Raw genomic sequence first — 21804 nt, 5'->3', positions numbered from 1 at the left:
CCTCCTCTGGTCGTTAGAGGCGCCTGTTCAGAGGGAGGGGAACTGGTTGGAATAGCGTGAACCTCCCACGTGCTATGTCCTACCGGTGAAGCTTCCTCTGTCAGGTGAAAAGAAGCGGCTGGCTGACTGCCCATGTCTCGGAGGAAGCATGGAGCCAGTCTCGGCTCTCCCCAGATCGGCAGAGGGTGGAGTAGCAACCAGGATTGAGAAATCAAATGAGCACTAATGGGGGATAAAATGGGATAAAAAAATCTGGAAAAAAATAAAAAATAAAATAATAATGCTTTGACAGTGATTACGTTGTTTTGGAGACACTCAGTCATTCATTCATTAGGGGTTCAAGCTCCATAGCCTATGGGCTGAAAAACCCTATTGTTTTTGTGCTGGGTTACATCCGTTTAAATAGCGCCCAGGGTGAGAAGGTGCAACACAAACAGTGGAGGAAAAGAGGGAGGGAGAGTGAGTTTAAAGTTTAAAGTGAACAAAAACGTGATTTATTTGAACAAATGCTGGTTTAAATAATACAGGAAGCTAAAATGACTTCAGGGTGGCCAAGGCCCAAATCAAATAACAAAAACCCCCAAAGCTGCCGACAAATAAAAGAAACTAAACTGGGTTCAACACAACAACATAACTTACAACAAAACAGGAGAAAGGGGGCGCTAGAACAAAAGGGTAACACGCCCCTACAGGTCTTCCTTCAAGGAATCAATAATCAGGAATCGGTAGTCCAGGAATCAAATAAGCAGGAATCAATACAAATAACAACTGGGCCCACAAGAGAATTACAGGCTATAGACTAGAGGCTACAAATAACAAAGTCCAATGGCAAAGATAACAAGCCAAGTTTTTGGCTCTCCCCAGATCGGCAGAGGGTGGAGCAGCAACCAGGATAAATAAATTAAAATTAGAACTAATGGGGGATTAAAAAAATCGGGATAAAAAAAATAAAAAAATAAGCCAAAGCCAGCTAACAGAGTCTGCTAAAGGTAAAATAGAAATAATGAATATACAAATAAATATAATAAATAGATGCCCAGTTTACACGACACGATTTTCACTGAAACTTTTGTTGCGTTTGCCGCTTCTGTTTCCATGGCAATGGCGTTATTGGGGCCTGAAAATGCAAAAAAGTTAAACCAGGTCCCAGAGTGAAATTCTTTGATAACGCTTCCCTTACCCTCACTGTGTAAAGTGGTAAAACACAATTCTTGTCAAAACGACATGGCACCAGTTCATGCATGGAAGACAACAGTCTGAGCATTCACTATAGCCTATCAATATAGCCTTAAAGCCCCATTCAGCAACTTTTCCAAGTTTTGCTATTGGAGAAACTGCGCCCTCTGCGTGCAATAGTATCGATAACGATATCGCCGTTCAAGGTCAACAAAACACAGCACCAGAAAGCTCTATGTACATGTTGTGACATCGGGTACACACCACGTGATGAAATAATAATCCATAGTTCCGTGAAACGTCATTTTCGTAGCAAATCCGAATCGAGTTACTTCCTGGTTTCCAGGAACACAACGCTGCCGCTGTAGAGCGCATGCGCGCATCTTGCCTCGGGACGCTGGCAGCAAACTGCTTAGTCCCAGGGCTGGCCAATGGAGGGTGGTGTGGGATAAATAAAGGCGAGAGTCTCCCTATTACAAGTCAATCTACCATGTCCTATGACTAAAAAGATCTTATATTACAGTAAAAAAAAAAAAAAAAAAAAAAAAAATTACTGATTGGGGCTTTAATGGCACAAAAAGAATCGCATTGACATTCAACAAACTATCATGACATCATCAGGGTATGATGAGTTGCTAGAAATACATAATTGGCCTTAACTGCCCACTATTGTTCACATATATTAATTAATAATTTATGCATAACGTTATTAATTAAACAACCCTACAACTCATGGCCAGATGCATCAATTTCCTCAAGTGCCAAGGACTAGAAAGAAAACGGGTGTTTTACTTGTTTTTTTATTCTGTATTGCAACCAATCTATGCCACTCTATGATGTGGATAATTAATTTAAAGTTTAGTGCTAAAGTTGCATCAATCCCGCTAGAAATAGACAGAATACAGGAAGCTAGGCGTTTTTACCTTCAAAATAAAAGCAATGATTTATTACTTGGTAAATAAAAAATGGAGCAGTTGACTCACTATGGTTAAACTTTACCTTTAATTGTCTGTGTTCTGTGTATTTCGGATGACAAACAAAAATGTTGTAACATGGATCTACTGTATACTTTATTTAATTGCCATTATTGTGAAGGTTCTAACTAAGGGCCATATCCTGCCCCCAAGTCTTAGTGCAAGGGCAAACCTTTGCTAGTTTCTTGCACTTAAAATCTATTTTTTTCCTTTTAATTACCACTTGGTCAGTACAGGACGCATTTCAGTGACCCGAGATTTGGAGTGCTAGAAACTATTGTGAAATGGTGCTGCCCAACCTACCTACAGTACCACCACAAGTAGATTTGAATTCTGCGGGAAACACTGGAGGCTGAGGTGAGCAGGTTTTCCCAGTCAGCAGCTCATCACACATGACATGAAGTCCTTCACTGGTTAAATGATTTTGACAGGAAAACAGTCAACCAGACGGTCCTCTTTAAAATGAGAATGGTGAGAACTTTTTAACATAGATATTAAGGATTATTATTTTGGTCCACTTCTGGACCCACCTGATTACAACAGGCATGCCTCCTGTAAAACGGAGAGAAGAGAGGTCTCCAAGCCAGGAGTGGCCTGCTAGCCTGAGTGAGTACCTACTCTCTTTCATTGACAAATTCCATATTTCAGCATGCAGAGTGTTGATCCGGTCCGCCCCTAGACAACCATAACCATAATCAATTATAATAAATAATGATAATAAATTATCAATAATATAATATAATAAAATTGGGATTGGCTCAAAGCGTCACAACAGAGTCAACGTGACAATTCCTGAACATACATATTAGCTACACTTGGTGCAGTTGTGTGGAACGGGAAGTTTGTTGAAACTCAACTAAAGCTGTTAAAACATCTTCAGACAAAGGGTTACATTGTTGAATGTAAACTAATAAGCTGTTGGAATGTTACAAATACTCTGCAGACTCTCCAGATAAAGTGTGACCCAAACAGGGATCAAAACCAACTTAGTCAAAGTTCAGCATCTTGCGTGAGTCACCCTTTCGGAATGCTGTACAAGTACAGCCTTGATGTTGGCACTGCTGTGCAGCCAGTCGGTTACAGTCTGCATTCTTGTTAGCCAGGTGTGTGTACAGTAGTGATGCGCGGGCCGCAGTTATAACCGCGCTGACCGCGGATATCCCGCCCCGCGGGCGGGCCAGATCATAAAAATAAACATTCTGATTAATAGCGGATGGGTTGCGGGCGGTTGAAACGATGTATCATTAATGAGGAAAAATAATATTAATTACGTTCTCTAGTCTATGAACGTATTTTAAGCTACATTTTTCATCAGGCACATTTCTTAGTGGCCTATTGTAGATCCCCCAAAGGACCCACGGCCGTAAACACAACAATAGCCATGTGCTAGGTCGCTACGCTCCACTTGTCGTCCATATATGGTCAATGATGTCACCCTCAAAAATGAGTCTCCACTGAAGACGTGTTTGAAGAGAAGAACCGTTCGTATTTTCCCATACAATGAGGCAATCCAGTAAACTAAACTTAAAGCTATAGCGTTAGCCGAGTAAACTACATGAGGGCAAGTGGTGGACTGGACATAATACAGCATGGAAGTTTATTTGGAGTCTTGGACTGCAGCGATCGCACCAACGGCAGCAGAAACCGTAAGTTCGCTCCTTTTATAGCGTTTTATAGCGTTTATATCGTCCGGTACATGGCGGGCACGGCTCTATAAATAGTATGAAATAATTTTTGCGGATTTATGGCGGGCGGACGGTTCATGCATACACGTGGATTAGGATGGCATAAAAGCTCATCCGCACATCTCTAGTGTACAGTAACATTATGTTATGTACAGTGTCGGTCACGTTACTTTAAAAAAGTAATATATTACTCATTACTTTTTACTCATTTCAAAAGTAATACTATTACTTGACTTATTACTCCCTGCCAAACGTAATTCGTTATATTACTCGTTATACAGTATTACTTTTCCGTTACATCCCACAAAATTGGTAATTGCGTTCCCGTTCTCCGTTCCTCTGTGATCCACTCTAATAAGTGACCTGCTTGATGAAGAGCGCACACCTGGCTCAAAGTGACGACAAGACGCAATCTTTTAAACACCTTCTGTTTTCAATAACTCAGTACTGCCAACACATTCTTAATAATGCATTGTACATCTTGGCGTAACCATTTCTCTGTATTTGAACAGTTTTGCTGTTGCTATGCTTACCTTTGGTGGTAACGTTAGTCCATGAGCTTCATGTTGTTGTGCTGTCCTCATAAGTCGTAACGTTAATGTTAGGTGCATGTGTCTGTTGGGAGGTTTGAGGTTGTGTGTTAGGAGGTTTGAGGTTGTGTGTTAGGAGGTTTGAGGTTGTGTGTTAGGAGGTTTGAGGTTGTGTGTTAGGAGGTTTGAGGTTGTGTTTTTCACAGTGGAAAGAGTCTTAGTACTTGGACACAGGATACATTTGGCTTTGATGTTCTTGTCACGTTAAGAATTTCCCCCAAGATCACAATATTAGATTAGATTAGATTTATTTCGAACATGGTGAAAAACAAAAACAAAACAAAGATAAAGAATAAAAGAAATATAGGCAAGAAGTGCCAAACAATCATAGTCAATTGGAATTCACAGCATACAATATACAGCAAATTCACAATCAATTTACATTTGTTTATCATGCCCGAAAAGGAGTAGGAAAAAGTTAATACTTATCAAGTCCTGTTTTATATCTATAGGGCTTAATATGAAAGTATAATTATACTGTAATAACATGTTATACTACTGTAATAATATATAAGAGATGTGTGCATACTCACATTATATCCATAATAATATCACACATACTATAGAGTTGTGCCTAGTACATTTGTAGCATACCATGTACACATACTAAAACACTTGTGTGTACACGCACACGCACCAGGGCCGGCGCCAGGATGAAATGACTGAGGGGGCTGTTATAACTGGCGAGGGGGCTGATTTTTTTTTTTTTTTTTTATATGATATTTTTATATCGTAAAACATAGGTTATATACCCGCTATGCCTATTTCTGGACTTTTTAACCATAATAACCTCTGAAAAGCACAATAACACAAGAAAGACTACTATTCAAAATCAAATAAAACATGTATTTCACAGCAGCAGATTAAGGCATTAATAGAGGTTCAAGGGTTCATAGGTTCAAATTTAATAAATAGCTACATCTCTGACACCTTGTGACAACCAAAGCACAGCAAATAGCGCTTCCCTGCCAATTCTGAAACAACAGAGCTATGTTTACAGGGGGTAGCCTACATCAACTTAAACTGATCAAATTTGATGAAGACTGCAGAAACAGCAGCCTAAACATGTCAGGTACAAACATTGCCTAACTAGGGATGTCGAAAATCATAATTTTTCTTGACCGACAACCGACACTCATTAGCCGACAACTGTCGGTTAACCGAGAAGATTAAAATGCGCTATTTGACTGTCTGTGCCCCATTAAACAATTACCACAACAAATGCTTGATTTTTTTCATTAGAAAGCGTTTATTTTTTACATCTACAAGCAGAAAAAAACAAGTTGAAGCCTCCAGCCATCTAAACAAAAACATTCCTCCGATAGGCTATACTTTAGAGCTGCACGCATTGCATATTATAGGCACGTCAATTGACGGTACGTGCACATCATGAAGCGCTCGGCGGCTTGCCTGCTGAAAAAGCCGCTTTGACGCTGCATCTTGATAGGCTGTCTTGCTCTATTTCCGTGTCTGATTGGTCCATTTACCTCGCGCCCCCTGCCGCTGGAACCGCCCACAGCGTTTCACTGCCGCAGAGCGTGAAACGCTGTGGGCGGTTCCAGCGGCAGGGGGCGCGAGGTAAATGGACCAATCAGACACGGAAATAGAGCAAGACAGCCTATCAAGATGCAGCGTCAAAGCGGCTTTTTCAGCAGGCAAGCCGCCGAGCGCTTCATGATGTGCACGTACCGTCACACGCAGCTGCCCGGTGAAGTAGTGTTTGAGCGGACGACAGCCCAGGCTGCAGGGCGCACTGACAAAGTGCGCAGCATCACTACAGTATCTTCTCCTCACTAATCCCACAGTGGTTTACCTGCTTTTGGTCTCACCCCTTATTCCTCTCTCTTCACACACGCGACGAGGGCTCTGCTCTGTGTGTACATTATGAAGACGAGTCGCACGCAGCTGTCAGTAGCCGCTTTCACACCGGCCTTGAAAGTGTCAATGAATACAGTCTACAAACAATCCGTCTCTGTCCCGTTCTGAAACAATTTCTCCGAACTGCGATGTGTTGGACAGTAAAGACTAACGTTAATTGTTACTTTTCAATCGTCAATTAGACCGCTTCATGTCTGCATCTTTAGGACACGGTAAAAACTACTGTTTGATCAGTGCGCGCTGAACGCTGTGAGATTAGCAAGGTGTCGGGTTTCAGGCCATGCGCTTCTCTCTCTCTCTCTCTCTCTCTCTCTCTCTCTCTGCATGTGTTTAGGAGACGTGATTTTTTTTTTTTACCGTTTAACTGATAGTATTAATCGGTTAATGTTCTAACGGTCGATTATCGGTTAAACGGTTATCGGTTGACATCCCTATGCCTAACTGGCCTTTATAGATTAACTGTTCTTTAAAAAAAAATTTTTTTAATTTTTTTCAAGTGAGGGAGCCGAAAATTGAACTGAGGGGGCTAAGCCCCCTGAGGCCCCCTCGTGGCGCCGGGCCTGACACGCACACACACACTAGGGCTGGGCAATATAATCGATACGGCAATATATCGCGATATTTTATTTCCCGATACTGTATCGATACTTGGACGCCAAGTATCGCGATATTATTGTTATTATTATTTATTTATTTTTGCAGGCCATGCCATGCCAGGCCTCTGCATCTGGTGATTCCCACCCCTAATCGATACTGTATCGATATTTCCCATATCGATGCGTTCAGTAACACTCAACACTCAGTAGTTTTGACTAAATTTGTCCACTAACTTATCAGTATAAAGTGATGTACATATTATTACACTACCTGGGTGGTACACAGTGTGTTGTATCTTTAGCTCTATTATTTAATTTTGAGTAAATTCTGTAGAATATCGCAACATATCGCAATATGTATCGCATCGCAATATATCGTGATACAATCGTATCGTGACCCAAGTATCGTGATACGTATCGTATCGTGAGATCCTTGCCAATACCCAGCCCTAACACACACGCTGTAGGTCTTGATTCGGCCCTGGTTCTGTGCGATGGTCTTGCCCCAAGGCCTGGGAGGGTGTTAAGCAGAAGCTGCAAAGCGAGAGAGCCAATCAGCGACTGCGCTCGGTGCCCTGTGATTGACAGCGCAAGTTGGCCAATCAGGCACGCCACTAGCAGTGCACTAACAAAACAGTAATGGCCGCCTCCTTGCCTGTCCACCTCGAGGAGTAATGTCAACGTTTGTCTATAAACAGCCATAAAGTGCAGTTATTGCAGAAATAGACTCAATAACAACAATTAAACAAGTACAGGAGTATCGCCGCAACCGCGGAGTTTCTCGGCGAAAATATGTTTTTGCCCGTTCTCCCGAGTGGATTTGGGTTTGACTGGATCCAACGCTGATTGGCTGAAGGAGTTGTCTGTCAATGCAGGTATGCCCGCCCACTGTGATAGACACTGGGAGAAAGCTTGGGGCCAGACCATCACGCAGAACCGAATGAAATGTGAGTTCACGTGGCGGGCTGGTTTATCAGGCTAGGAGAAGGGAACAGTAGAAGAAAAGGCTGCCAGTGGCATGATGGGAACTGGAGGCTGGCTGAGTTACCAAACACATTTGAAAAAGGAGCTAAATCCAAAATCCAAAGCACGTTCCAAAAGATATGAAAAGGGGAGCACACCTCAAATGTGCAAGTCAAAGGAGGACAAAATCTGATTGATTTGGCCCACATCACAATAGACAAACGCCTTTGTCTATTGTGTTTTGTCTATTGTGTTATGCAGAACAAACAAGTGAAATATTAGTATTTTGTCCTCCTTGACTTGGAAATTGGAGATGTCTCGTTTTTTGGAACATGAGTTCAGTTACACAAAAGTCAGGCTGGCAGGGTGAATGGGATACAGGACTGTGTGCTTGTCTGGGGGAAAACCAGCTTTATTGGCCAGGTACACATACTTTGGGCTTGTCTGCACCAGCCTGCAACACTGCTGTCACCCCCTCTCTCACAAAGAATCATGAACCAGCTTTTCATCGTTATGAAAAACATGTCCCAAACTCTGCCAGCCTCGTTTCCTCGTGATCTAAAATAACTTAACATGTTCATGCATGCACGTACACGAGCGCGCGCAGACGCACACGCACGTGCACGCACGCACGCACACACACACACACACCCACATGAACGTACACGAGCGCACGCACGCACACACACACACACACCCACATGCACGTACACGAGCGCACGCACGCACACACACACACGCACGTGCACGCACACACACGCATGCACGAGCGCGCACACACACACTCTCAAGGCTCTGACTCAAACCCTTCAGGTCAGGGACGTGCAGAGAATGTTAGAGGGGCAGGGGCTGAAATTCGTAAAAGGGCACGTTGGCGCAAGTGTGACGCTGTCGTTTCTTGGCTGCTGCCTTCAGGTGCGGCTTGGAAAGGCGCATTTTCATACAGAGCGCCTTTAGAAATGCTGCATTCAGGGTCCGGAGAGGGCACTTTTTACAGACGGGGAAAAAAGGGCAGGGGCTCAGGCCCCCTTTGCTGTCTATGTGTGCACGTGCCTGCTTCAGGTCACTTCAGGTAACGGCTCACACACCCATCATGCACACATAGGCTATCTAGTGCTTCTCAAACTTTTTCACCTCATGGTAAATGGACTGCATTTATATAGCGCTTTTATCCAAAGCGCTTTACAATGTGCCTACATTCACCCAGCTGATACCTGACACCCAGCTACCACTCAGGAATGGCTATCATACCAAAATATCATCTACAGACATGTATCTTATGAAAAATTATAAGCAAGTGTTGGCACCTTGACTGGTACCGACAAGTGAAATTCGGCCGTGCTAGGAAGCCCGCGCAGCGGCCGAGCCGAGGAATCGGGCGCGAGTAACGTGCAATATTTCTAGTATCCTGTAATCTTCACAAATAAGGACCACTTTTATAACTTTTGAAGAGTTTTCTGGAAATTGCGATTTGACGCTTCAAAAGTCATAAAAGTGGTTTGTGAATATGATCGTGCTGAACACAAAGCTCGCCATTTCATCAACGTTTGTTAACCCACCAAATAAAGTTTGTATAAGCTAGCTGAATCTGCGCCAGTTAATCACAATGTTGTTGTTGACCAATGTTTTTACAAACACAACTGAACGAATCCGGGATAGGCTAATGGAGCCTACGTGTGCAAACTGTCATTTTGTGAAGATCTGACACAGCATTCGACCGATAGGGCATCTGTTGTAAATTCAGCACAGGTTGTCAAAATACTCAAAACAGTTTTACTATATAACTACTGACATCTGCAAGACCATGTGAATATCTTCAAATTTGCAATAAGACATTGGAAAACGGGTTAAAGAAATACCATTATACCCCCGGTACCTCACGTTATGTAACAGAGTCCCAGAGCCAAAGGTGATAATGGGGCTAGGCCAGGGATACTTAACTTGCTTTGCCCGGGGGCCATTTTCGTGTCAGCCAGAGTTTAGTCTGACAATGTTGTGCACACCGGATAGTTTGTTAGGTTAATTTAGTTAGGTTAAGTACATACATAAGTGCCTGGGTAGCAAGCAGACGGCGGTATTTGACAATTTAGCAGCTAAATCATAGATTATTGAAAGATATTCCATATTCCAGACTGAAATGCTATAACAGAAGTGGAGTATTGGTCAGAATGACATGAACATTTGCACACTTATTCAGCGGGTATCTTGCAAAAAAAATAAAATAAAAAAAAATTGCAATTCCATCGCGGGCCACACAGCGCGCGCGCGCGGGCCGCATGTGGCCCGCGGGCCGCAAGTTGAGTATCACTGGGCTAGGCTATGGTATGCAGGAAATATTCATGGGTGCAGTAAATATTCACTAGTGCAAGCAGTCACTTGTTCTTCGACAAAACAAACATGAAGGCACCATATAAGTAAGGGGTGGGATCGCACGGCAGTGGAAGAGCACCGGGCAAGTTTTGTGTGTGTGTGTGTGTGTGTGTGTGTGCGTGTGTGTGTGCGTGCATGTGTGTGAGTTGGTGTGTGTCTACTCTTTAAGAGTCTCTCTCCTCAGTCTGACATCACTCTCACCTGGGACCGAGCTGCTGACACACACTATCGCCTCCTCCTGCCCAACGCTACTCTACAGTGAGTACCAAGGTTATACAGTAACTAAAGCTAAACCCAAATCTACAAGGGTGTGGGGGAAAAAAACATTTAAGTGAACTAGACTTTAGAAAAAAACAAAAACTAACTGAAATGATATTATATACTTACAAAAGTAAGTAAAAAAATATTATATAGTATTATTATATAGTATAGTATTAATATACAGAAAATGTCTTGTCTTTGTGTGGGTCAAATTTGTCAACACAAGCATGAGGTGGCATTATGTGTTTATTGAGAATGGGATGTCGACATGACTGAGTCAACTGCACAAAGTGTTGTGTTTGTATTGTAATACCTATTTTGAACTCAAAATGATTTGATCAACAGAAAAAGGAAACTGCATGCTAATGTGTATTAATGTAGGAACAGTGCTTTCTAAAAGATGAAATACGTAACACTTGAATAATGCTTCATAATGTGCCGTTATTATAAAGTGTTACACAACTTTTTTCCCCATCTATCGATGCTTCAAATGCATTTGACTCCCATGCTCGTCTTTTAGTTTCTCCCAATCAGTGTTGTCGTACTCAAGTCCCTCTCTGGATTCGTGACTCGACTAAGGCAGCTGTAGCTCAGGAGGTAGAGCGGGTCGTCGGCATAAGCTATTATAAGAATTAATAAATAATAATAATATTATTATTATTATTAACAATAAAGGTAACAATAATAACAACAATAATAATAATATAATAATAATAATAATAATAACAATAATAACAATAATAATAATAACAATAATAACAACAATAATAATAATAATAATAATAATAATAACAATAATAACAATAATAACAATAATAATAATAACAATAATAACAACAACAATAATAATAATAATAACAATAATAACAATAATAATAATAATACCACTAATAACAATAATAATGATGATACTACTAATAATAATAATGATTAAAAAAAATAATAATAATAATAATAATAATTAATACCAGGACATTATTCAATTTCATGCAAGGGCAGGTAGGTGTGTTCCACCTACATGTGGATTCATGCTCATGTTCAGTAACTCCGGATTCGGGTAAACGGGGATTTGACTTGGCGTCTTGACTCGAACACTATAGGGACTCGAGACTCGACTTGGACTGGAGATATAGTGACTTGACCACAACATTGCTCATAATGAAATGCGGTTTGTCTGTTGCGGTGCAGCTGCAGCCATGTCCAGTGACCGTCTGAAGAACACCGTCACCTCCATTGTGGAGCTGTTTGAGGAGTACGCCGGCACCGACGAGAAGAAGGGCACGATGAGCACGGCCGAGCTCGCCAGCCTGATCCAGAAGGAGATGAGCGGCCCCGACTTTGAGGTGAGACTCTCAACACCATGCAGGGGCGGACTGGGAAAATAATTCAGGCCGGGCATTAGATACCAAGCAGGCCAGGCCGATACGGGCCGACGTGCGTGCCGGCGTCCGAAGGGCCGCTGAAAAATTTGGGCCGTTTGAAGCCCAATTTGGGCCGTTTGAAGCCAGATTTGGGCCGTTTGAAGCCCAATTTGGGTAGTTTGAAGCATGATTTGGGCCGTTTGAAGCCCAATTTGGGCCGTTTGAAGCCCAATTTGGGCCGAGTCCAATTTTACAATGAGATGCACCCACTTTAACCCTGAATAAAGTAATAAAACCACTAGTAAACCAGTAGGAGGCGCCTGGCCTGCTGTTCAGTGAGTGGCCTGACTGCGGGCACCAAAAAAAAAAAAAAAATTTTTTTTTTTTTTGCAGGCCAGGCCAGGCCAGGCCAGGCCACCGGGCATTTGCCCGACGTGCCCGATTATGCAGTCCGCGCCTGCTCAACACCTACCTCTACTGGCCTCAAACTACCACGACACTAAGCCTGCATGTCTCACTCCCCTCCAGGATTTCACCCTCTTGCGATCGCTATAATAAATGACAATTCAATTGCAATGTGCGATTTTTCAAAAATTCCTGTGATCTCTCTGCAAAAACCGCAAACCAGGGTCCTCAACTTGTGATTTTTGCCAGCTCCCCAAATTTTCCTGCAAGAAAATAAGGTGCAAATTGCATTACAACTTTTGAGAAAAGTTTCCATTGGGTACTGTAGCAGTAAAAAAAAAAATCCCTAAGTTTAATAGTAATAATAATAATAATGTCACATAAAACTTCACAAATTGCAGCAGTGAAACACCTAGCATACTGTCGATACAGCATCCATATATTATCCAGTTTGTCATTCACGTGTTCACGATCTAGACTCCGTGGAGTGTTACGGAGGTCGCCAAAGTGGGACTCTGAGACGAGTTGGGAGTGGGAACAGGCTTGGGGTTTGGTGCTCTCTGTTTATTTCTAATTGTTTTTATTCGTTTTTAGGCAATACAAACAAGAAAAAACAAAACCCGTAGAAGACAGACAATACAAAATAGGTGCATGGTTGCATGATGTCATACATGTATACAATCTCCTGAATAATTGTGATGCAATGACAACCAAGTGTAAAAATAAAACCAAAATAATAGAGACAAGGAAAGAACAAGAGGGGGGTGGGAAGAGGGTAGGGTAGAGATGTTGGGGGGCTACTAATCTAAAGTTCTTGCGTCAAATTCCTTATGATAATAATCTAAGAAGGGGTGCCAAGTCATTTGAAACTTTTCCAGAGAGCCCTGGACTGTGCATCTGACTTTTTCTAGTTTAAGAAATGACATTACCTCACGAATCCAGCGTGAGTGTGATGGAGGTGTGGGCGATTTCCAGCTAAAAAGAATAAGCCGGCGAGCTAGTAATGTTGAAAAGGCCATTAGATCTGATTGATGTCTGGATATCCCACTGTTGCTAGGGGCAACCCCAAATATTGCAGTAATTGGATCTGGGTCAATCTGTTTTTGACATATATATGAGAATGTATTAAAAATGTCTGACCAGAATGTGTACAATTTTGGGCAAGTCCAAAACGTGTGGCCTAGAGCAGTGATTCCCAACCAGGGGTACGTGTACCCCTAGGGGTACTTGAGCAGCTTGCAGGGGGTACTTGGAAAGATTTGAGATTACAATTTACTTCCAAAATGATTTAAATATATATATATGGCATTCCAAGTCATTTCCTAAGCCCAATGTTAAAATGCTACGTCCGCGCTGCAACTATTCCCCCTGGCAAGTGTCAACTGCTATGCTGATAAATGGCTCAAAAACATTCAGTTGCTGTCGCTCCAGAAACAGGTTTGGGAGGCTTGGTGACAAAAGGGAAAAAAAGGCCAAGCCCAAACACCAGCAGTTCAGTGAAACAAATATGTTGTATGGATTTACTTGTTTGTCTGCATTTCAACTAAAAGATAAACAACAAATTTAGGAGAATCATCAACACGCATGAGTGAGGGGGTACTATTGGCATGGAAAAACAGCTTAAGGGGTACATAATGACATAAAAGGTTGGGAACCACTGGCCTAGAGTACCCGGAAACTGATGGCATCTGATGCAATTTGGGTCTGAGCCAGGATATATCCGGGCCAGTTTGGCTTTACAAAGGTTTGGTGCTCTCTGTTAACTGTAAGCGTATGTTCTCCCAGGGGAAAATCCATAAAGACGACCTCGAGACGGCCATGGCTGTGCTGGACAAGGACAAGGACGGTGAGATCAAGTTCCACGAGTTCTCCAGGTGTGTGGCTCTGCTGGCCAAAGGTCTGTGGAAGCAGAAGAGGGGCCGCGGGGGCAAAAAGGGCAAGGAGGACGATGGTCACGAGTAACCACCACCAAACAGTTTCTCTCTTCAAAATCAACATCTACACTTTCTATTCTGGCCATCTGGCGTATTATAGATGTCATATGCATGGTTCCCCACCAGTCCTTGGAATCCTTGAAAGTTTGTGAATTTGCGTAGAAATTAAATAAAGGGCTACTTCACTGAAAAACATTGCTGAATTATTTCGCACATGACCTCACACTGAAGACTATAGTTTTGCAGACATACAAGACCTGCCCTACTCTGCCTTTGATTGGGTTGGCTTTAGGCATGGTGAGGTTGGGTTAAGCACGAGGAGTGATGATTGGTTAAGGTAAGGGTAATAATAACAGGGTAAGCCAATCAGAGACAGAGTAGGATGTTCAGAGGCAGAATAGGGCAGGTCTTGACAAGAAATGTGGTGCTATCCATAATGATGCGGGGCGGACATAGAGCACAGATAGCTTAGATGAGTGGTTTTCAAACTTTTTCACATCAATGACCCTAAACTGGCACAAATTAGACCACGGACCCCCATCTGATAAGATTTTGTCCCAGGGTCCCCCATCTGATAAGATTTTGTCCCAGGGTCCCCCATCTGATAAGATTTTGTCCCAGGGTCCCCCATCTGATAAGATTTTGTCCCAGGGTCCCCCATCTGATAAGATTTTGTCCCAGGGTCCACCATCTGATAAGATTTTGTCCCAGGGTTCCCCATCTGATAAGATTTTGTCCCAGGGTCCCCCATCTGATAAGATTTTGTCCCAGGGTCCCCCATCTGATAAGATTTTGTCCCAGGGTCCACCATCTGATAAGATTTTGTCCCAGGGTCCACCATCTGATAAGATTTTGTCCCAGGATTCCCCATCTGATAAGATTTTGTCCCAGGGTCCCCCATCTGATAAGATTTTGTCCCAGGGTCCACCATCTGATAAGATTTTGTCCCAGGGTCCACCATCTGATAAGATTTTGTCCCAGGGTCCCCCATCTGATAAGATTTTGTCCCAGGGTCCCCCATCTGATAAGATTTTGTCCCAGGGTCCCCCCATCTGATAATATTTTGTCCCAGGGTTCCCCATCTGATAAGATTTTTGCTTTTAGATGTTTTATTACAGAAAGCGTCATACACTCTGTCATTGTGTTACTTATGGATGAATCAGTGAAAATAAATTATTCCTATTTTTCCTGGAGGTCGCCAACACGTACCCCACTTTGAGAACTACTGGCTTAGGTATTATATATTTTTATTTTGTAGGTGTTCTATTTTATGCTTTTTTACTTAAATTAGATTATGTACATGCTCATGTACATGTATCAGATTTACATTGTAACTGTTTTATTGTGTTTTTGATTGTCCTTGTATCATCTAGGGACCGAGGGACTGCAGATGAAATTTAGCTTCCTAGCTAAGTCTGGGACAGTTTCTGACTGTCCATTGTCCCTGTCAAATAAAATAATAAAATAAATAAATAATACACTTTCGAGTCAGTCAGTCAGTCAGCCAGTCGGTCAGCCAGACACACAGACACACAGTCAGTCACTCAGTCCTGGACATAGCTATGCAACACTTTACTGAGGGGTCCGCATTGGCACAAATTCCTGTGGGTTGGTACATCTCAGAGGTATGAACTTTGGGCCAATGACAGATAGTGGTTGGTGGTTGGGACAGATTGGTAACCATTTCTAGCTCCAGAGATATTTTCCCAATCAGCTTGATGGCTGGCACTATAGTTAAAGGTTACAATTTCAGACTTTGACTTTAACTTCCGATTGTCATGTAACTTTTTAACAAATGTTCAGCTGACCTTGTTCTACAAATTTCCCTCAAGGTCTGCCTGGAGAGTTCTTTGAGATATTTCCTCCACCGTTTGACTGATTACCACCAATCTTCCTATGTAACATCGACAGACCTATCTCATTACAATATGTAACATCGACAGACCTATCTCATTACAATATGTAACATCAACAGACCTATCTCATTATAATATGTAACATCAACAGACCTATCTCATTATAATATGTAACATCGACAGACCTATCTCATTATAATATGTAACATCAACAGACCTATCTCATTATAATATGTAACATCAACAGACCTATCTCATTATAATATGTAACATCGACAGACCTATCTCATTATAATATGTAACATCGACAGACCTATCTCATTATAATATGTAACATCAACAGACCTATCTCATTACAATATGTAACATCGACAGACCTATCTCATTACAATATGTAACATCGACAGACCTATCTCATTACAATATGTAACATCGACAGACCTATCTCATTATAATATGTAACATCGACAGACCTATCTCATTATAATATGTAACATCAACAGACCTATCTCATTACAATATGTAACATCGACAGACCTATCTCATTATAATATGTAACATCAACAGACCTATCTCATTACAATATGTAACATCGACAGACCTATCTCATTATAATATGTAACATCGACAGACCTATCTCATTACAATATGTAACATCGACAGACCTATCTCATTACAATATGTAACATCGACAGACCTATCTCATTATAATATGTAACATCGACAGACCTATCTCATTACAATATGTAACATCGACAGACCTATCTCATTACAATATGTAACATCGACAGACCTATCTCATTATAATATGTAACATCAACAGACCTATCTCATTATAATATGTAACATCAACAGACCTATCTCATTACAATATGTAACATCGACAGACCTATCTCATTATAATATGTAACATCGACAGACCTATCTCATTACAATATGTAACATCGACAGACCTATCTCATTACAATATGTAACATCGACAGACCTATCTCATTATAATATGTAACATCAACAGACCTATCTCATTACAATATGTAACATCGACAGACCTATCTCATTATAATATGTAACATCGACAGACCTATCTCATTACAATATGTAACATCGACAGACCTATCTCATTACAATATGTAACATCGACAGACCTATCTCATTACAATATCGTCGGTGTCGGGCCAGGACCTCGAATGTCACTTTTTTCACTTTCTTACTTTTTGTCATGAATCAATGCCATTGGTCACCCTTCACGTCTCTGTGTGGTTTTTAACAAATGCAACCAATGGAAAAGCATTAAAACGAGCTTGTGAGTAAATCTCGTAACACCATTCGCCCTCAATCTGTCAGTCAAACCACGAAATTCCCCCCCTACCTCCGTGTGTACCCCCCCACGCAGGACACTAAACCCGGAAAAGACACACGGCAGACGCGCTGTGTATTTCTCATATCGTTTTGACTCATCCTGGCTTCCTCTGACGTTAATATATCAATCAAATGTTTTCCAGTTATTCCTAGGCTGCAAACTTGTTTTAACATGCAAATCGGAGTGCTTTCTGACGAGAATAAAGTAACGTTTACGTTACGTTATGTCAGACTATTTCTCACCCCATGCGAAAGCCCCAAATCGGCCATGAGAGGCGAGGGGCAATCCTGCTGCTCCTACGCGCGCGCCCGCGGCCTGGAGCTTGGGGGCTCGTGCATGAGGATGCGGCTGCCTCCCGCTTGACTGGCCATGAGAAAGCGCTTCCAAGTCGGACTGATAATATAAACAACATCATTTGAGCTTATCCAGGTCAGATATTTATAAAGTAATGACACATTCAGCGGGAAACTAACTATAATTAAGACATGTGCCAACTTTGACGACATTTGGTTCAGTAGTTTAAGAGCAAACAGGTTTTTTTTACTTCCTGAAAAGTTTCTGTTTTGGAGATTCAAGGTCCTGGAACGACAGCAGCGATATGTAACATCGACAGACCTATCTCATTACAATATGTAACATCGACAGACCTATCTCATTACAATATGTAACATCGACAGACAGTGGCGGACTGCATAATCGGCCACGTCGGGCAAATGCCCGGTGGCCTGGCCTGGCCTGGCCTGCCAAAAAAAAAATGTTTTTTTTTTTTTTTTTTTTTTTGCAGGCCAGGCCAGGCCACTCACTGAACAGCAGGCCAGGCGCCGCCTACTGGTTTACTAGTGGTTTTATTACTTTATTCAGGTTTAAAGTGGGTGCATCTCATTGTAAAATTGGACTTGGCCCAAATTGGGCTTCAAACGGCCCAAATTGGGCTTCAAACGGCCCAAATCGGGCTTCAAACGGCCCAAATCTGGCTTTAAACGACCCAAATAGGGCTTCAAACGGGCCAAATCTGGCTTCAAACGGCCCAAATTGGGCTTCAAACGGCCCAAATTGAGCTTCAAACGCCCCAAATTTTTCGCCGCCGCCCACGTCGGCCCGTATCGGCCTGGCCTGCTTGGTATCTAATGCCCGGCCTGAATTATGATCCCAGTCCGCCCCTGTCGACAGACCTATCTCTTTGCAATTTGTTAAAAGGTTGTTGATATGTAGCTACTGTCACTTTGAAGATATACATTTTACATTTGTGAGAGGGCGTGGCCTGTCTGTTAAATTGTCATAACCCAATGCCCAATTATCCAATGATCACAAAACGTGTTTGCATGTTCAGGGAGGCTGTGTGGGCTAGGGCTAGGCTATAGTCAAACTAAGAAGTTTTGTCAACCCTGGTTAAATCAGCGGTGGGCTGATGTTTCTCCAGAGGGCCATACTGACTTACATCAAGTAAGCGAAGGGCCACACATGGGAGATCATACCTGTCAACAATCCCGAATGTCGTTGGAGTCTCCCTATTTTTAACCCTCTCTCCCGTTGTGATTGGTATAATTTCTCCTTAGTCTCCCGAGTGATACAAATCCAATGGCTGTAGCAGATGAGATTTACTAACATAATTCTGCCTTTTATTGAGTTTGTGGGGGTTGTTTTGTCTTTCTTTTAGGACGTTGGGGACCGGATTGAGATGGTCCAGGGGTCGGGGTCAGGTCGGGCCCTGGGGCCGCATTTTGCACCCATGTGTGGTTCAAATGGACAGAGCCTGTGGTGTAATAACCATGTAACAGCTGGGACAGTAATGTGACATACTTTTTAGATTTTGGGCCTGTACAGGATCTGTACTTGTTTCTCAATATAATCGGTTTAAAAAAACTCTCACGTGGAAGGAAATAAACATGGCCTCACCACACGTTCCACACAGGTCACCTTTGTTCACTGGTGCATCCATCACTGTCAGGGCGTCCACAATGGGGCTGGTCTGGGCCATTCTTTCCCATCCATTGCTAGGAGTCTTCCCACAGCTCCAAGCTTTGTCTCTGAGCTGCTGATATCACATCGTGCTCAGATCATCTTCCTCCCCTCTTCTGACTTAGCTGCAGCTCCAATTACTTTGGTGAAAATCCAATTTGGATTCTACTCAAGACATTGTGCTTCATAAGGAGGTGTGGCAGTCTAGAATTTCTAATATTACAAAGAAATCTTCCCCAGATTACTGTAATGTGTGTGTGTGTGTGTGTGTGTGTGTGTGTGTGTGTGTGTGTCTCTCTCTCTCTCTCTCTCCCTCTCTCTCTCTCTCAATTCTATTCAATTCAAATTATTGCCATGTGAAACAGATGGCAAATATAAAATAAAAGCAAACAAAAACAGTGTACACTTAAAGATATAGTAGAATAAAGAACAGCTGTGTAACATTGCAATAAAACATAATATAGCTACATAAGAGAGTCTCTCTCAAAAAACATACATTTACACTGCCAAAAGCTGTACGGACAATTAGAGAAATACTAAATAAAGAAATGTGTCAACAGAGCTCTGTAACGTTGCAATCAAATAAATAAAAAAATAGTAAAAGTAACTTTAAAATACAAACAGAACAAATTGTGATCTTGCTGTCGAAAAAGTACACACACACACAGACACACACACAGACACAGACACACAGACACACAGACACACACACACACACACGCACACACACACACGCACACACACACACACCCTCCATCCATCCATTTGACAGCCAATTGAAGCAGAATGAAAGCTGGTCTGACGGCTCCCAGCTCTCTCCAGTTACAACTTGTCTTGGTAAAAAGATGTGTTCAGCAAGTATGTTGCTTTAGGTTATATCAAACCCCTATGCTGCAGCCATTTTGGTTTATCCCGTTCTTTCAGCAAGCATTTTTATAAGAATGTTCCAATGTGAAGTGGAGCTGATATGGTGATCTGCAGTGGGTTGCACCAGCTGTGCGTAAGTTGAAACGCGTAAGCTAGTTTGAACGCAAAGTCTCACTAAGTCCACGTTTACGCACTACTAAAAATATTTGGGTTGCACCAAGTGAAATAGTTACAACGTAGGCCTAAGTTAGAACTTACATTTTACACCTACGTCTTACTAGGTGTAAAGTCCTCCGTAAAATAGCAGTTGGCACGGATTGCAACTTGGCGCATCGTTGTTTTGCGTCCGCGACGCGCTCTCCGTGATCAATTATTACACCCTTTGATATTTATGACTCACGCTTTTGTTTCCCACAAGCTGCAGCACTGCATACAAATTAAAATAACCGCAACAATTTAGCCAGGCAGGATGGTGGTAAATTAGCCTACAATACTGATGAGGGGCTCACAGATAAACGTTAACAGTAATACGAACGTTACTCAATAACGTTCTCATTTGGTTAGTGTTGAAATATGAAAGCACTAATTTGCGGTGGGCAACATGTCCCGAGTCCCGACTGTTTTCACTCCACTTAATTAAACAACGGTAAATAAACACCGTTTCCACCGCGCTTTTCACTGATTGGTCACAGATATTGTACACGTCATTTTCTGCGACACTATTTTGGCTAGTGTGAGGTTTAAGGGCTACTAGTTAAGATGTACCTTACGTCTCCGTGGTGCAACTAAACAAAGACACAACTTTAGTGCCAAACTAACTAGTTTGAACTAGTGTCCTCTAGTAAGAGAGTGGCGTCAGCGGAGGACCAAAATGCCAGACTCATTAGCCAATGAACAGCCAGGAATGGGTCTCGCGCTACTTTTGCATGCGAAAATAAAGCCGATAATGTACAATTTGATTCATTTCAAGGGATGAAAAACCCTTTCAAAGTACAACACTGTCTATTTTGTTGCAACTCGACAGTGCTGCTTTTTTTTACTCAAGAGTTCCACTTTCTACTTCCTGAAAAAAAAACTGGTCCATTGGAGTGAATGGAGATGTCGGAACTCTTCTATTATGCGGCTCTGGTTTGAACGTAGCAGTTAGTGTGGACTTTACACCCTAACTTAAGACAGAACTTACGTTCAGCTGGTGCAACGAATCTGGCTCAGCCTATCGAGTGGAAAGGATATTACAGCTTTTCACAATCACGAAGACACATTTCTTCAAACCTTCCACCCTCTTCTCAAAACTGGACACAAACCCCACTTTTCAAATGACATTCACCAAACCTCTGAACATTCGCCTCAAAACATTTTCATCTCTGCTCAAAACCAAAACCATGTTGTCAGACCAGACTCCAAGCCAGTGACACTAACAACACTACTGCTACATTACAGGTCTTCAAAGTCAGACACTGCGGGCCTACCCTCGGCCCTCGGACAAGCCCACTTTTCGCGGACCCCCTGGCAAAGTGCCCACGGACCCCTGGGTGTCCCCGGACCCCCATTTGAGAACCACTGGCCTAT

The 21804-nt window shown here is 42.3% G+C and overlaps 1 protein-coding gene across 1 annotated transcript; it reads left to right on the top strand.

Annotated features, from left to right (window-relative positions):
- Positions 1-10330: 10330 nt before the first annotated feature.
- On the top strand, positions 10331-14386 carry LOC310798611 (protein S100-A6-like). The gene is made up of 3 exons (XM_083661154.1): positions 10331-10490; positions 11682-11836; positions 14045-14386. The coding sequence occupies exons 2-3, from the start codon at positions 11690-11692 to the stop codon at positions 14219-14221; spliced, it is 324 nt and encodes a 107-aa protein (XP_083517280.1). The 5' UTR covers positions 10331-10490; positions 11682-11689; the 3' UTR covers positions 14222-14386.
- The last annotated feature ends 7418 nt before the right edge of the window (positions 14387-21804 follow it).

Source organism: Poromitra crassiceps (genome assembly GCF_964638095.1).
Source record: "Poromitra crassiceps genome assembly, chromosome: 26".
NCBI classification, from domain to species: Eukaryota; Metazoa; Chordata; class Actinopteri; order Beryciformes; family Melamphaidae; genus Poromitra; species Poromitra crassiceps.
This window is presented reverse-complemented; position numbering and strand designations above follow the sequence as displayed.

Excerpts from the sequence above, each read along its gene's own strand:
- LOC310798611 (XM_083661154.1), top strand. The coding sequence starts at position 11,690 with ATGTCCAGTGACCGTCTGAAGAACACCGTCACCTCCATTGTGGAGCTG. Across the intron at positions 11,837-14,044 it reads TGAGCGGCCCCGACTTTGAG|GGGAAAATCCATAAAGACGA; the intron begins GTGAGACTCTCA and ends ATGTTCTCCCAG.